This window comes from Pan paniscus, chromosome 2 (genome assembly GCF_029289425.2).
Source record: "Pan paniscus chromosome 2, NHGRI_mPanPan1-v2.0_pri, whole genome shotgun sequence".
Classification (NCBI taxonomy): Eukaryota; Metazoa; Chordata; class Mammalia; order Primates; family Hominidae; genus Pan; species Pan paniscus.
Window position 1 is genome coordinate 37036301 of NC_085926.1, and position 17536 is coordinate 37053836.

Here is a 17536-nt window from a genome sequence, read left to right on the forward strand (position 1 = left end):
CTGAACCTTCAGACTAGCCATCTTTACCTTTTTGTACAGAACGTATCTTGATGTTTCTTCTTTTTTCATTTAGCCACCTGAGAAATGTATTTACCTGAGTGAAAATCAAACTTATTCCCCAAGAATCATGTCCCGAAAGATGGCATTCACTAATTCCAAAGAATAATGTTATTCTATAATTTTTCCTTTTGCCCATTTCCTAAGATATCTGTAGGAAACAGTGTGCTTAGGAATAAAAGACACAAAAATTTCTGCTACCAAAGTGGGGTAATGTTTATAGGATTTATAGTATTAATTTTTAAGCATGATCTGGTTTATGTTTGAAAATTTTTAGTGTACAGTCAAATATAAAGAGACAAACTCTGATGCATCTTAACTCTCCTTCCCTCCCAACACATCCTCATCCCATTCAACTCATTTTTTTTCAAAATTAAGTATTCCCACAGTTCATGTACATACCTCAATAAGCTCATCTCTTTGCCGCAGGCCTTCTTTAAGTTCTTCCATCTTATGCTGCAGCACACTACACATATGTTTCTGCCTTTCTAACTCCTGTTATTAAACAAATAATATCATTTACACAGGTCATGGCACACAAGAAATTTGAACATATACAATACAACACAGAGGTTAAGTATGACCTCCAGAAACATGCCCAAACTCCTGATTCATAATAACTTAGAAAAATTGTGTATTCTATAGAAAAGTTAAGAAAATTTTAAAATTCCATCTTGTATAATTATCAGGAAAACCTGAACTAATCAATGGCAAAATTATTAAAAACAAAAGATAATTTAGTAAAGTAACAGGTTATAAAATGAACATATACAATTCAATGACATTCATATACAAATAAAATTCAAAGAAGGAATAATAAATGCAATATCAAAATAAAATCAATATTAAATAAAAAACATACATGTAAACTTACAAAATATATCAAAAACCTATATGAGGAAAATTATATAAAGCATTCCCAAAAGACAGAGAAATAGGATTGAATAAATGGAAAGGCATACCGTCTTCTTGGATTAAAAGTCTCACAACATTATAAAAATGCCAGTTCTCCCTAAATTAATCTATACATTTAATGTAGTACAAATAAAAATACCATCAGGTTTTTCTTTTATCATCATCAGAGCAAGTTGATTTGAAAGAAAAACACAAGAAAAAGTAGCCAAAAAAATACATACTGAAAAAGAAGAAAGCCGGCCTTACTAGGTATTAAAACATATTATAAAGCTTCTACAATTAAAACAATGTTGTTATGGCACATGAATATAGACCAAGGGAGCAGAATAGAGAATTCAGGAAAAACCCACTTAAATATACAAATATATTTAAAAACAATAAAAATAAGAGCATCTCAAATCAATGAGAAGGAAAGACTTTTAAATTAGTAATGTTGGGATAACTGGATATCCATTTGGAAAAAGATAAAATTGGAACTATACCTCATACCACACACCAGGACAAATTCCAAATCAATCAGAGATTTACATAAGGAAAGAAAGCCAGGGAGTGAATGGGGGAAGAGGGAAGGGAAGGGAGAACAAACTGTACAGGAATAAAAGTAACCAAGGAGTGGGGCAATCTTTACTGAAAAAATGACTCAAAAATCCACAAGCAATGAGGTAATGGTACAATAAATTAGACTACATAAAAATCAAAATTTTGGGCTGGGCGTGGTAGCTCATGCCTGTAATCCCAGCACTCTGGGAGGCTGAAGCAGGCAGATCCCTTGAGCCGAAGAATTCAAGACCCTGCCTGGGCAACATGGCAAAACCCCATCTCTATAAAAAAAATTCAAAAATTAGCCAGGGTTGGTGGCGTGTGCCTGTAGTCCCAGGTACTCTGGAGGCTGAGGTGGGAGGACCACCTGAGCCTGGGGAGGTCAAGGCTATAGTGAGCCATGATGGTGCCATTGCACTCCAGCCTGACGACGGAGTGAGACTCTGTCTCCAAAAAATAAATACATAAATAAATAAAACTTTTGAATGGCAGAGAATCTCTAAAACTAGGCCAGGCACGGTGGCTCACGCCTGCAATCCCAGCACTTTGGGAGGCCGAGGTGGGCGGATCACCTGAGGTCGGGAGTTCGAGACCAGCCTGACCAACATAGAGAAACCCTGTCTCTACTAAAAATACAAAATTAGTCAGGCGTGGTGGTGCATGCCTGTAATCCCAGGTACTCGGGAGGCTGAGGCAGGAGAATTGCTTGAACCTGGGAGGCGGAGATTGTGGTGAGCCGAGATTGCGCCATTGCACTCCAGCCTGGGCAACAGGAGCGAAACTCTGTCTTAAAAAACAAACAAACAAACAAAAACTAGAAAGAAAGAAAGCACTAACTGCATAGAATAATAAGCTACGGAAACGGACAGTTTACAGAAAAAGAAATAGAAATAGCTCTGAATATGAAAAGATACTCATACTAAGAGAAACGGAAACAAACAAAATACTAGCAAAAGTTCAAAAACTTGACAACATATTCCAGAACAGAACTATGGGGAAAGAAATAGGCCCTCATACATTTTGGTGAGAATGCAAATGGTATAATGCTTACAAAGGAGACTACAGCAGTATCTGCAAAACTACATACCTTTCGACCCAGCAATCTCACTCTTCATTATAGATACATTGGCAAAAATGCAAAAAGACCTATGCAGTATGTTATTTCTACAGGACTATTTTTAACAGCAAAACATGACAAACTTGAATGTCTATTAATATAGGGAACTGGTAGAATAAAGTGTGGTACATCCATACTGTGGAATAATTATGCAGTGGTGAAAAAGAATGAGCAAGATATCTCTATACGACATTCATAAGGTGATAAAATCTAGATGCACGACAGCATTTATATTAACAATATGCTACCATTTTCTAAGAAGAGTAAGAAATACATATATTTGTACATATATTTTGAATGATTATATATACATATATATCTTTTTAGATTAAAAATGGCTACCTAATTTATCTTCTTGGATTTAAAACATGGAAAGATAAACCATTAAAATTTTAAATTCCCTAAAGGAAGGAGAAAATAGAGACAAAGAGACAGGGATAGAAGATTAACTTCTTCAAATATATTTTCTTTGTTAACTTGACTCCAGATCTATGTAACTATTCTAGATAGTTACAAAATTGTAAAACAAAATTAAATTTAAAAAGCAATTCCTAGTGGAAACAATTCAAGTGGCCATTGATAGATGAATGCATAAGCAAAATGTGGTATATATACAGTGGAATATTATTCAGCTTTAAAAAAGAAACTCTTGTCACACGCTACAACATGGATGAGCCTTAGGACATTATGCTAAATGAAGTAAACCAGTCAAGAAAAGATATATTATTATATGATTCTACTTACTTATGAGTTTGGTACACAGAGTAGCCAAACTCACAGAGACAGAAAGTAGGATGGTAGTTGCCAAGGGCTGGTGGTAGGGAGAAATGGGTAATTGTTTAATGGGTACAGAGTTTTAGTTTTGAAAGATGAAAAATTTCTGGAGATCTGATGTACACTAATGTGAATATGCTTCACACTACTGAACTCTACACTTTAAAATGGTTAAGATAATAAATTTATCATGTTTTTTAATGATAATTAAATTTTTTAAAATAAAAATAATTTTAAAAGTAATTCCAAATATTGAAAATAAAATGCAGTGAACCTAACTATACATCCAGTTAGAAGCGCAGAAAGAAACTATTTCAAGTAACTTCTAAAAACAATAGTTTGGCCACACACAGACTAGTGGCAAAAATAACAGCCAAGCAAAACAAACAAAATAAAAATCTTTTAACTATTCTCAGTAATTAAATTGTTGGTGTTAATGTTGGTATTGCTATTCTAGGCAACTTCGGATAAAGCAAAGAGAACAGAACGTAACATAATTACTATCATCCCTAGAAACTTTGAGAACTAGGAATTGTAGTGTAGGGGAAACAAACAAAGATACAGATGTAAGACAGAAGAGGTTAAATAACCCTAGAGTCCTGCATGTGAACTGGAACTATCTGCATGAACTCATAATGTATTTTGTCGTTAAAAACAAAAAAAAAACTTCACACACATATTTCCCAAATTTATCCACTGAAAAGACCCATAAACACTGACCTACTTGGTGGCAATGAGCATCTCTAGCTCTCATACTAAAACAGAACTAGGGCTCCTTGGACAAATGGCTGATTCCAGGTCTGGGGCAGAAAATGTACAAGATGAGACTGGGACATCTTCTGCCAGAAAGCAAAGAAGCTATCAAAAACAATTAGACTCACCAGAAGTACTTGAGAATCAACCTCAAGAGGTTCACATTAGCCAAAGATGGGACAATTTTATCATCAAAAAGAATAAAAGCTGCAATGCAACTGAAGACATCAAATGCTTGAATTTATGACTTCATATTGATATTTTAAGAGAAAAGTAATTGGTCACAACCAATTCCTTTTTTTGAAAACTCATAAAGGGAGAAAATATTTGCGAATAATATATCTGATAAAATTCTTATATCTAGAATATATAAACCTTACAAGTCAATAATAATAAGGCAAAATCCAATTTTAAAATGGACAAAGGATCTGAATAGACATTTTGCCAAGGAAGATATGCAAATAGCCAATAAGCCCATGAAAATATGTTCAAAATCATTAGTCACCAGGGAGATGCACATCAAAACCACACCTATTAGGATGGCTAGAATAAAAAGGACAGATAACAAGTGTTGGTGAGGATGTGGGGAAATCAAAACCTGCATACACTGCTAGTGTGAGAATATAAAATGGTGCAGCCACTTCGGAAAACAGTCTGGCACTGTTCAAATGGTTAAACACAGATTTATCGTATGAATCAGCAATTCCACTCCCAAGTATATACTTAAGAAAAAGGAAAGCATATATCCAGACCATGAGCAGTGGCTCATGCCTGTAATTCCAACACTTTGGGAGGCCGAGGCAGGAAGATTGCTTGAGGCCAGGAGTTACCAGCCTGGGCAACATAGCAAGGCCCCATCTCTTAGAATAAAAAAGAAAAAGAAAACTTATGTCCAAAAAACAACCTGTATACAAATGTTTATGGCAGCATTATTCTTAACAGGAAAAAGTATAAACAACCCAAATGTCAATCAATGCACAAATGGGTAAACAAAATGTAGCATACCCCAAAAAATGGAATATTAATAGGCTATAAAAAGGAATTAAGTATTGATACATGGTACAACATGGATGAACCTTGAAAACATCACGCTAAGCGAAAGAAGCCAGTCACAAAAGACCATGTATTATATGACTCCTTTCATATGAGTCTAGAATAGGGAACTCTATAGATAGAAAGTAGATTAGTGGTTACTTAAGACTGAGGGGTTTGGGGGAAAGGAAGATGATACTAAAGGGTATATGGTTTCTTTCTGAGGTAATGAAAACATACTAAAAGTAACTGTGATGAAGGTTACACATATATGTGAATATACTAAAAACCACTGAATTGTACACTTTAAATGGATGATTTGTATGTTATTTGAATTATATCTCAATAAAGCAGCTTAAAAATAACATTAAATAGGCCGGGCACAGTGGCTCACACCTGTAATCCCAGCACTTTGGGAGGCCGAGGTGGGTGGATCACCTGAGGTCAGGAGTTCGGGACCAGCCTGACCAACAAAGTGAAACCCCATCTCTACTAAAAATACAAAATTAGCCAGGCGTAGTGGTCCATGCCTGTAATCCCAGCTACTCAGAAGGCTGAGGCAGGAGAATCACTTGAACCCGGGAGGCAGAGGTTGCAGTGAGCCGAGATTGCGCCATTGCACTCCACCCTGGGCAACAAGAGCAAAACTCGTCTAAAAAAATAAAATAAATAAAATAAAAAATAAATAAATAAAATAACATAAAATAAAATAAATTGGTAATGATAAAATCAGAACATCCCATTTTGCAGCCCCTAGTCAATTAAAGGATCTAAGCACACACATACAGCCTAACAGTCAGCCACACATCTGGGCCTCCTGAAGGAAGACAACTGCATCATCTATGAAGCAGACTTTCAAAAAAAAACTGAAGTTATATTTGATAAAGCCTCTATGCCTAACTACCTATTTACAGAGAATACAGAGGAAAGGGAAACATGGTAAAGATACCATGGGGACGAAAACGGAAAAACTTGTAAGACTGGGAAATATTAAGCAACCCAGTTTCTTCAACATATATATTATAAGGAGAAAAAACATGAAAGAGGACCTATACATGAAAAGAGACTTAAAAGATTTATCAACTCATTCTAAGGTGTGAAACTTACCTGGATCCCGATTTTTTTAAGTGTAAAAAAGAAAAATCATTTATGACATTTTGAAACTACTGAAATTTTAACATTGATTAGATATATAATATGAATTATTGTTAATTTTACAGGTGTGAAATGGTCTTTTGATTATGCTTTAAAAGAGAAACAATGGGCTGGGCAAAGTGGCTCATGCCTGTAATCCCAACACTTTGGGAGGTCAAAGAAGGAGGATTGGGCAATACAGCAAGGCCCCATCTCCACAAAAAGATTTTTAAAAAACAGCCAGGCATGGTGGCATGTGCCTACAGTTCTAGCTACTCCAGATTACTTAAGCATAGGAGATCAAAGTTACAGTGGGCTATGATCGTGCCACTGCACTCCAGCCTGGGGAGCAGAGCAAGACCCTGTCTGTAAAAACAATAAAATTAAATTAAATTAAAATATAAAACAAAATAGTTATTGTAATTCCAGGAGGAGGCACCAAAGACATTTTGAAAATTTTTATTAATACTGTATAATTATTATGGAATGGTCCTTCTCTACTCTCACTACCTGCTTCTGTAATGAAATACACCAGAATGCCTGACCTCTTTGTGTATCTCTGAATATAAACATTCTACTTTATAAAGCAATAGTTGTTTAGAACAAGAGAGCTCGGAGTAAAGGTATGTTAGAGAGAGATACTGTCACAAAGTGTTCTGCATCACAGTACGTGAAGCAAATTTCCAGGGTATGAAAAAAAACCAATACATTTTAGGTTTGAAAAGTACAAGGCCTGGCACGGTGGCTCACAACTGTAATCTCAGCACTGTGGGAAGCTGAGGTGGGTGGATTGCTTGAGCCCAGGAGTTCGAGACCAGCCTGGGCAACATGGTGAAACCGTTTCTATAAAAAAAAATTTGTCTTTAATTAGCCAGGCGTGGTGGTACATGCCTGTAGTCCCAGCTACTCAGGAGGCTGAGGTGGGAGGATCACTTGAGCCTGGAGACAGAGGCTGCAGTGAGCTATACTTGCGCTACTCCACTCCAGCCCGGGCTACAGAGTGAGACCTTGTCTCCAAAAGAAAAAAAAAAAAAAAAAAGGACAAGATTAAGAAAACAACTCTATGCGTACCAAAATAACTCTATTACCTTCTAAAATGATGGAGGGAAAAACTAAGTTGGTTAAAATAGCTAATTATAAGGGTTTTCTTTATTTTTAAAAATGCTGAAGGATATTTGAGATGATGGAAAGATAATTCATTTTAGTAATGACCCTTAAATACTTAGCATGAGATTTTTACTCTAGTCTGCTAGAAACAAAGAGCCAAAGACAGATAAGAAAAAATGTGTGGGACAGCAAAAAAAGGAGTCCAGAGGCTCTAGGAAAAGCATGATGGCTCAGAATCTCCAAAAATGGCCTATGGGATATATAAGAAGAATCAAAGATATACATATCTAGCATATATAATGCTCTTCAATGGGCCACTGTCAGTCCAATATGAAAACAACTAGAAGCCTCTTTTTCACCATCCAAATACCAATCCTAAATAAACAATTTTAGAGCAGTTTAAGATTCACAGTAAAATTATGTTTAAAGTACAGAGAGTTTTCATATACTCCCTGTCCCCACACACGCACAGTCTACCCTATTATAAACAACCCACAATAGAGTGGTACATTTCGTTCTATCACTGAACCAACATTGACAGATCACTATCACCCAAAGTCCAGAGTTTACATTAGGGTTCACTCTTGGTGGTGTACATTCTATGGTTTTGGACAAATGTATCCATACATGTATCCATAATAACATGTATCCACCATTATAATATGATACAGAATAGTATCACTGCCTTAAAAATCCTCTGTGCTCTGGTCTATTCATCCCTCTCCTCCAAACGCCTGGCAAACACTTCCTAACACTTTTTGAATGTGACCAAAACAGGCTGGAATGGGCATTTCTAGTCCTCAAGGAAAGAAATTCCTATAAAGACTACAGTAATAATGTTGGTCTCCTACAGGTTATATAAACAGCTTCTCTCCCTTTATTATGTGCAAATTCAGATTGCTGTTTCTAACAATTTATCAATATGCACTTCCTAAATTATTTTCTGGATTTTTTATATTGGCAATGTAGTAGCAATCCATTTCTGGCAATAATACCCATTTGACCTCTGCTTGAACTGACATCAACCCTTCAAAAAGTCTAAAACATATGCTTTTAAAAGAATCCAATTTGTTTTCTGCAGTTGTCAAAGAGCAAATCTGGGCCTTGGACAATGCGTTATATTCTCCATCTGTACATTTTAACATTACAGCTTATAAACCTCTAAAGAAAACATCTTTCAGTTTCTGACCCACATCTCCAAATTGCTGATTTTAAATAACTGATTAAAGACTTCTATCCAATTATTTAGAAAATGGATTCTCTTGAACCGTTCAGAAGTTCATAGAAAAAAAATGAATCATCCTATTGAGAGTCTTTGGAGCTTTGCGGGAGTTCCAGTCACTTGTAACCAGAAGAAATAAGTAACACTGTAATTACAGTCCCAATTAAGAGATAGAAAATGAAGATAAAACTTGAGTTGTATTCTATTTTCAGAAACTTAACAGAAGACATAAGCTTTTCCTCAAGAAAATATTTTTTTAAATAAAAAAAAAGTCATTCAGGGCCTGATATCTCATGGTGTTGTGTCAATTTCCTTGGGTCATTCAGTTTTGACTGAAACATCATTCCTAAATAAGTATGCTGCAATCTTCCATCACTTTGTAAGTGGCAGGCTTTTATTTTCTGCCCCAAGAGAAAATACAAGATAAGCATTACCTTTGATTTTTCTTCATTTTCTCTATAAAATTCTGCCATCTGTTCCTCCTGCTCTTCAATAACATCCTTGAGTGTGTCTACTTGGTAGATCAAATTGTTCTTCTCATTGTCTAACTGTGCATTGGAAACCATGGCTTTCTTGTATTTTTCTTCCACTTCAGACAAAGATTCCTAAATGAGAGTTAAGTCATCAGTCTGATATCTAAAATATGTTAATTGAATACATGCAATATAACAGGAAATTATAGCACTGCCACAAACACATAAAGATGCATTTTCATAAAATACAAGCGGTTTGGGGAACTCCTTGTTTAGTAACATGCATGTGAAACAGGAAGACAATAATAAGCCGATAATGCCTTTATAAGAACAATATGTGCTCTCTGTTCCCCAAGAAAACAAAATTAAGCAGCAACATAGCCTCTGAAAGATGAAAAGAATTGCAACAACATATATCTGTAAGAGTCATAAAATGAAGAATCATCAATATTTTCAGAAATTTTACTCTTATAATTTTAATAACAGACTGGTGTTCAGAACGCAGTGATACCACAGAATACAGCCCCTCTTTACATAGGTGAACTTCAGACGCATTTGAATTTTGCCACTTTCTAGACAGTTGTTTTTAGTACTTTCCTGTTCTGCATAAAAATGCCAATATAAAGGTAAATATTTTTTCTAGCAATTATCCAAATTTCAATCATGTTTAAATAAGCAACACAAAAATGAATATTAAAAAAAGAGCTTGGCCAGGCACAGTGGCTCATCTCTGTAATCCCAGCACTTTGGGAGGCCAAGGGGGTAGACTGCTTGAGCCCAGGAGCTCAAGACAAGCCTGGGCAACATGACAAAACCCTGTCTCTGTAAAAAAAAAAGTACAAAAATTAGCCAGACACAGTGGCGCACACCTGTAGCCCCAGCTACTTGGGATGCTAGGTGGGAGGACCGATTGAGCCCAGGAGGTCAGGGCTGCAGTAAGCAGAGATTGTGCCACCGCACTCCAGCCTGGGTGACAGAGCGAGACCCTATCTCTATCAATAAAACAAAACAAAATAAGAGAGTCTGATCTAGTGTCACAGTTTTGAAGTAAAAAAAAAAAAAGGTACCACAAAATGCCTGAAATGTTATATATCTCAAAATTTTCTGCCTAAAATAGCTTACATGTTTTTTTGTGTGTAACTATATCTACTTTGGTAATTACTACTGCCTAATGACTTTTTTAAAGCTAAAAAAAAATGTTTCACACAGGAAAAGTAATCATTTATGGAAATAAATTTTAAAAATACTAGCACAAATGTTTATCAATGAAATGGAACTAACAGCCCAGAACTTACATTTACAATCAGTTAATTTGGACAAAGGGGTCCATGTAACTCAATGGGAAAAGAATAAATGGTATTGGGACAAGTGGATACCCACAAACAAAAGAATGAAGTTGGACTCCTACCTCACACCATACACAAAAATTAACTCAGCATAAGCCATAGATGTAAATGTAAGAGCTAAAACAATAAAACGCTTCAAAGAAAATATGGACAAATCTTCATGAAGTTGGGATAGGCAATGGTTTTTCAGATACACCAAAAGCACTATAAACCAGCCGGGTGCGGTGCCTCATGCCTGTAATCCTGGTACTTTGGGAGGCTGAGGCAGGTGGATCACTTGAGGTCAGGAGTTCAAGACCAGCTTGACCAACATGGTAAAACCCTATCTCTACCAAAAATACAAAAATTAGCCGGGCATGGTGGTGGGTGCCTGTAATCCCAGCTACTCAGGAGGCTGAGGCAGGAGAATTGCTTGAACCCAGGAGGCAGAGGTTGCAGTGAGCCAAGATCATGCCACTGTACCCCAGCCTGGGTAACAGAGTGAGACCCTGTCTCAAAAACAAACAAACAAACAAAAAGCATTATAAACCAAAAAAAAAGACTTCATTCAAATATAAAACTTTTTTTTTTTTGAGATGGAGTCTCACATTATTGCCCGGGCTGGAGTGCAATGGCGCGATCTCGGCTCACTGCAACCTCCACCTCCCGGGTTCACACGATTCTCCTGCCTCAGCCTCCCGCGTAGCTGGAATTACAGGCACACATCACCACTCCCGGCTAATTTTTTGTATTTTTTAGTAGAGATGGGGTTTCACTATGTTGGCCAGACTGGTCTCGAACTCCTGACCTCATGATCTGCCCACCCCCGCCTCCCAAAGTGCTGGGATTACAGGTATGAGCCACTGCGCCTGGCCCAAATGTAAAACCTTTATGCTGCAAATGATATGATCAAGAAAGTAAAAAGACAACCCACAGAATGGGAGAAAATATTTATAAATCTTATATCTGATAAGGGACTTATATGCAGAATAATATATAAACAACTCTTACAACTCAACAATAAAGGACACACAAATCAATTTAAAAATGGGCAAGGACCTGGATATTTCTCCAAAGAGGATATGCAAATGGCAAATAAGCACATGAAAACACGCTCAACATCATTAGTCATTAGGAAAATGCACATCAAAACCACAATAAGATACCACCACACTCACTAGGATGGCTATAATCTATAATCAAAAATACAGAAGACAAGTGTTAGTAAGGATGTGGAGAAACTACATCTCCCATATATTGCTGGTAGGAACATAAAATGGTGCAGCTACTTTGGAAAACAGTTTGACAATTCCTCAAAATGTTAAATATAGTGTTACCACATGAGCCAGCAATTCTATTCCTAGCAATCTACCAAAGAGAATTGAAAAGATATGTCTACACAAAAACTTGCACACAAATGTTCACAGCAGCATTATTCATAATAGACAGAAAAGTATAAACAACCCAAATGCCTATCAACTGACAAATGGATTAACAAAATGCAGCAAATCCATACAGTAGAATACTATCTAGCCATTAAAAAAAGACTGACAGATAACATGACATGGGTGAATATTGAATATATTATGCTAAATGAAAGCCAATCACAAAAGACCACATATTGTATGATTCCATTTGTATAAAATCTCCAGAATAGGCGAATCTACAGAGACAGAAAGTTAGTGATTGGGGTTTCTTTTCTGGCTGATGAAAATGTTCTAAAGATGGGTTGTGGTGCTAGTTGCACAACTCTGTGAGTATGCTAAAAACTACTGAATTATATATTTTAAATGGGTAAATTCTTATGGAATGTGAATTATATCTAAATAAAAATATATACATACATACATACACACACTTTTTTTTTTTTTTTTCTTGGAGACGGGGTCTCACTCTGTCACCCAGGCTGGACCACTGTGGCACAATCTCAGCTAACTGCAGCTTCGACCTCCCCAGACTCAGGTGATCCTCCCACGTCAGCCTCCCGAGTAACTGGGACCACAGGCACGTACTACCACACCTCGCTAATTTTTTGTAGAGACAAGGTTTCACCATGTTGCCCGGGTTGATCTCAAACTCCTGGGCTCAAGTGATCCACCCACTTTGGCCTCCAAAACTGGATTGCAGGTATGAGTCACCACGCCTGGCCACACACACTTTTAATAATGCTTCATAAACCAGAATTAAGTTGTCAGGGAAGATTTAAACTACGATTAGAAACAAATTTAACCAAAACAAAGAATATAAGCAAAGTCAATTATACAGTGCTCTAAATATATCTAAATGTATCTTACTATACTGCAGACTTTAAATAATTCTCATCCATCTGAGAGGCTAATAGCAGAAAAACAGTCATCACAACTCAGTGCCATATAAAACCACATGAACACCAGAATTTAAGATAGCTCAAGTACTAGATGCATGCACAAAATATATAATACAATAAATAAGACATAAATGTATCCAATGTAATCTTCCTTTAAACACTAGACCACAAAAGACTGTTTTAAACAGAAGTGTCAGGTATTTTAGTGATCTTAATCTCACTCACATAGTGATACCCATTTGGAATTGGTTTTACTTAAATGCTTCTTTTTTTTTTTTTTTGAGACGGAGTCTCACTGTGTAACCCAACCTGGAGTGCAATGGCACAATCTCAGCTCACTGCAACCTCAGCCTCCCGGGTTCAAGTGATTCTCCTGCCTCAGCCTCCTGAGAAGTTGGGATTATAGGCTCCTGCCACCATGCCTGGCTAGTTTTTGTATTTTTAGTAGAAACAGGGTTTCACCATGTTGGCCAGGCTGGTCTTGACCTCCTGACCTCAGGTGATCCACCCACCTCAGCCTCCCCATAGTGCTGTGATTATAGGCGTAAGCCACCGTGCCCAGCCTTGAATGCTTCTAAGTCACCGATTTTCAAAGTGTGGGTTCCAGATCAGCAGCAACAGCATCTCCTGGGAACTGGGTAAAAATGCAAATTTCCAATGCCATCCCAGACCCAATGAATAGAAAATCTGAGGGTAAAGTCTAGCAATCTATATTTATTAAAAGCTCCAGGTGATTATGACACACACCAAAGTGCTGAAGCCACTGTGTTAATGTTTAAGCATTGATTACCTATGCCCATATACTTCTAGAACAAGCCTTCACAACCCTATGACCAAAATTGTCAACCAGATTGTGAGCTATCTGAATTCAGGGACATGATACCTTCATTGTTTTATTCTCAGTCACTTCAAACATCAGTCAATTTACAGCTGATGGCAAGACTTACCCCTACAGTCTATTAACTCTTGACAGTTCTTTCTGGGATTACCGAAGTTAAAGCTATTTCTCTCCTTATTCTTACTGTCCTTCTAAGAATTAAAGGCATGGGCAATATTTAAAAAGAACATTGGCCAGGCATGGTGGCTCACACCTGTAATCCCAGCACTTTGGGAGGCAGAGGTGGGAGGATTGCTTGAGCCCAGGAGTTGTAGATGAGCCTGAGCAACATGGTGAGACTGCATTAAAAAAAAAAAAAAAAAAAGCGAAGGGGTCAAGCATGGTGGCTAATGTCCGTCATCCCAATGCTTTGAGAGGCCAAGCGGGAGAACTGCTTGAGCCCAGGAGTTCAAGACCATCCTGGGCAGCATAGCAAGACTCCGTATCTATAAAAAATTAAAACATCAGCCAGGCATGGTGGTGCACCCCTATAGTCCCAGCAGGCTTAGGATCGCTTGAGTCCAGGAGTTCAAGGTGGCAATGAGCTATGATTGTGTCACTACACTCCAGCTTGAGTGACAGAGCAAGAGAACTTGTCTCTAAAAAAAATTTTTTAATAAAAAAATAAAATTTTAATTTTAAAAAAAGTACCTAAGTAAAACATAAGATTTTCATTGGAGGTAAAAATAAATAATACAGATAAAGCAAAAGTCTTCCTTGACCACGCGCCCTCCAGAGGCACAAGCGCTATTGGTTTGGTAGATTATCTTTCAGGCCATTTCCTATTTGTTTACAGTATAAAATATATACCCTTGACTTCATATATATTTTTAATACAAATTATATACTCTACATTTTGTTCTATAGCTTGCCTTTTTTCAATACATCTTGGAAAGTTTTCAGTCACTATAGATTTACTATTGTTATTTATTGCTATAACTCTGTACTTAAATTTAATAAAGTATTAATTTTAATAGTTTTTAAAATGGGTTAATGGGTTTAGTCCTTTGACTTACAAAATCATTAATCTTTCATGAAATAGATCACCTAATTTTACAATTAATATTTTACTGCATTTTCTGGGTAATAGTACACATGAATATATATACACATATATACACATATATACTAGCACAGCATGGGCAAATGCTGTATTAGTAATAATAAACTTTCCTGATAAAAGGATGGAGGGGAGAGTGGTTGAGAGCATCCCAAAGGCAAACATAATAACAGTAATGTCACAAGCAATGAGCCAACATCCTTTTTCAATAGGATACATCATACCACCATGCTTGGTCACCAATCAGACAATCTTTTCTTTATTTTTATGGGTTTTTTTCCACTTCAAGTGTCAAGGATAAACGTAATCTGAAGTCAAGTTCAATTATATTCTGGCATGAATTAGGACAAGGGATCTCATCTGTTCAAATCTCAAATCTAATCTGTTCTTTTGTATTCTTCAAAGAATGCAATAAATGGTAGATCTAACATGAAAGGAAAAAACTTTTTAAATAAAATGCTAGTAAGAATGCCCCTGAATCACATGATTGCTTTCCTGATACACTGTTACACATGTGACTTTAATATATTTATTTAATGTACCGATTTGTTTGATCCAAGATAATTTCAAAAGTCGTATCTCTAAAACCTTAAAAGAGAGATTAAATCCTGAAGATTAAAGGAGTAAGATTAAATGAGAACATCAACTATTTCTGTAATTCTTCTGATATTTACCGACAAACTCATGCTGCCCTATCAGCAACTTGCAGGCTTCCCTCATGGGCACTTCCCATTGGACTTCTCACCTTTTTGGGTCCTGAGTCTTACTCTGTTTCTCACGGACCATATCACTTGCATGAAGAGTTTGGCTGATAGTGGCGCTACTTCAAATCATGCCAGGGAAGATGACAAAACCCTTGCCCATGAAATCCATGCTTTGTCCTTTGGATATATCCTGAGTCACCCTTCTAAATGTCTTGCTTTATGCTTTTTTAGAGGTGTAGTGTGTATTTCACTTTGTTTGTTTGTTTGTTTGTTTTGAGACAGAGTCTCGCTCCGTCACCCAGGCTGGAGTGAAATGGCACCATCTCAGCTCACTGCAACCTCCACCTCCCAGGTTCAAGCAATTCTCCTGCCTCAGCCTCCCAAGTAGCTTGGATTACAGGCGCCTGCCACCATGCCTGGTGAATTTTTTGTATTTTTAGTAGAGACAGGGTTTCACCATGTTGGCCAGGCTGGTCTCAAACTCCTGACCTCAGGTCATCCGCCCACCTCGGCCTCCCAAAGTGCTGGGATTACAGGCGTGAGCCACCGTGCCTACCCTGTAGTGTGTATTTTGATTTCAAATCAGGACATACATGTGTTCAAATAAACTTCTGGTTTCTTCATAACAGGAGGCTTGAACTTCAGAATGACATGTGAGGAAAAGAAGAGCATGATAACCAAATGCTATTTACAACCAAACTGTCTGCCTCACACATTTATATTGAAAAATGTCAGTGATCCTTTCTGGGAAAAGATAAAGACCATTTACATTTACCTCCAAATTCTTTAAGGCACTAGATCTGTGTCATCTTTTTTGACCTATAGGTTAAAAAAATCCAAGCCAAAAGAAAATATAGGCCTCATGCCTTCATGTTCCTTCCTCCAGGGGGGATATTTATAATAATGGTGTCTCAGTTGCTACTTCCTCCCACATTTAATACTGACTGAGTTTGGTAACAGAAATATGCAACACTTTTTCATTTAGCATGGAAGAAATTTTGAGGTCTAATTCTCAATAAAAATATTCTTAGTATTTTTTTAGGTGTTTGACCAATTTAATTTTGTATGGCTAAGACACCATAGATATGCATGTATTTTACAAGGTTTTAAAACTGTAAAGGAGGCTGGGCGAGGTGGCTCACGCCTGTAATCCCAGCACTTTGAGAGGCCAAGGCAGGAGGATGGCTTGAGCCCAGGAATTTGAGACCAGCCTGGGCAACACAGTAAGATCCTGTCTGTACAAGAAAAAGAAAAAAGAAAAAAAAAACTGTAAATGATATCTTCTGCGGAATATTCAAAAACTGTACTACACATTTAAACATAAGCAGAGATTGAAAGTTCACCATTCCTATGCACTGCAGGTTAAGCACATGCTTGAAAGACAAACACTGTTAGTAAAGCTATGTGCAGTTGGTTAACAGAACTTGCAAAGCCACCATTGCCAACACTTCTGCATACAGAGCATGCTTGGGCTGCAGAATGGGCCCTGATACCTTTAGTTCTTTAAGCCCCTGCATGTATCTCCCTTCTACATCCTGTATCTGGTCCTTAAGGTCATAGATATCCTGCAGGACATAGGAATGAACCATTGCATAAAACCATGCACAAACGTATCTTAAATCGCAAAGGATTCAGATGAAATGTGACTCACTTTTGTATATTCCAGACTAAAAGCAGAGAAATCAAAGTACAAAAACATAACTCCCACTCCCAACCACTGAAAAGGGCAAATAGGTCAGGGGACAGTGGGACTGGGGGAAGGTCTAGAGTAATCAATCTAATGTTAAATATTTTCTTGGCATTAAATTCTGTTAATAACAGTGTAGCAAATGGGGACAGGGCTATATATGGAGGAAAAAGCTATATAAATTATAATATTTAAAATCATACAACTTTTAATATTTTATAAATCACTTAAAATTTTTTTAGCACAATGCTTCACCTAGAACTAGTAAAATATACAGTAAATTAATAAGAGGTGGCAAATTTTAATGATTCATGCAAAAGTTTTTTAAAAATATAATAAATGAATATGAACAAAGTTTTCTTTCAATGACTTGGTTACTGGCCACAATTAACTTGAGAGAAAGGGAGTAAAGGGAGGGAAGTTAAACATTTTG

At 36.9% G+C, this 17536-nt stretch overlaps 1 protein-coding gene across 30 annotated transcripts in view; it reads right to left on the reverse strand.

The window, feature by feature from the left end:
- Positions 1 to 17536, reverse strand: part of LRRFIP2 (LRR binding FLII interacting protein 2) — a 133027-nt gene that overhangs the window by 21606 nt on the left and 93885 nt on the right. For 16 of the 30 annotated variants that reach the window (XM_055109650.2, XM_055109647.2, XM_055109645.2 and 13 more), the window contains 2 exons: positions 9086 to 9256; positions 460 to 552 (listed from right to left, as the gene is read on the reverse strand). In XM_055109650.2, the coding sequence (XP_054965625.1) occupies positions 460 to 552; positions 9086 to 9256 (264 nt within the window). Of the gene's footprint in view, positions 1 to 459; positions 553 to 9085; positions 9257 to 16909; positions 16982 to 17536 lie in introns of all 30 variants that reach the window. The other 14 variants (XM_063602251.1, XM_063602247.1, XM_063602243.1 and 11 more) reach the window with 1 other exon arrangement.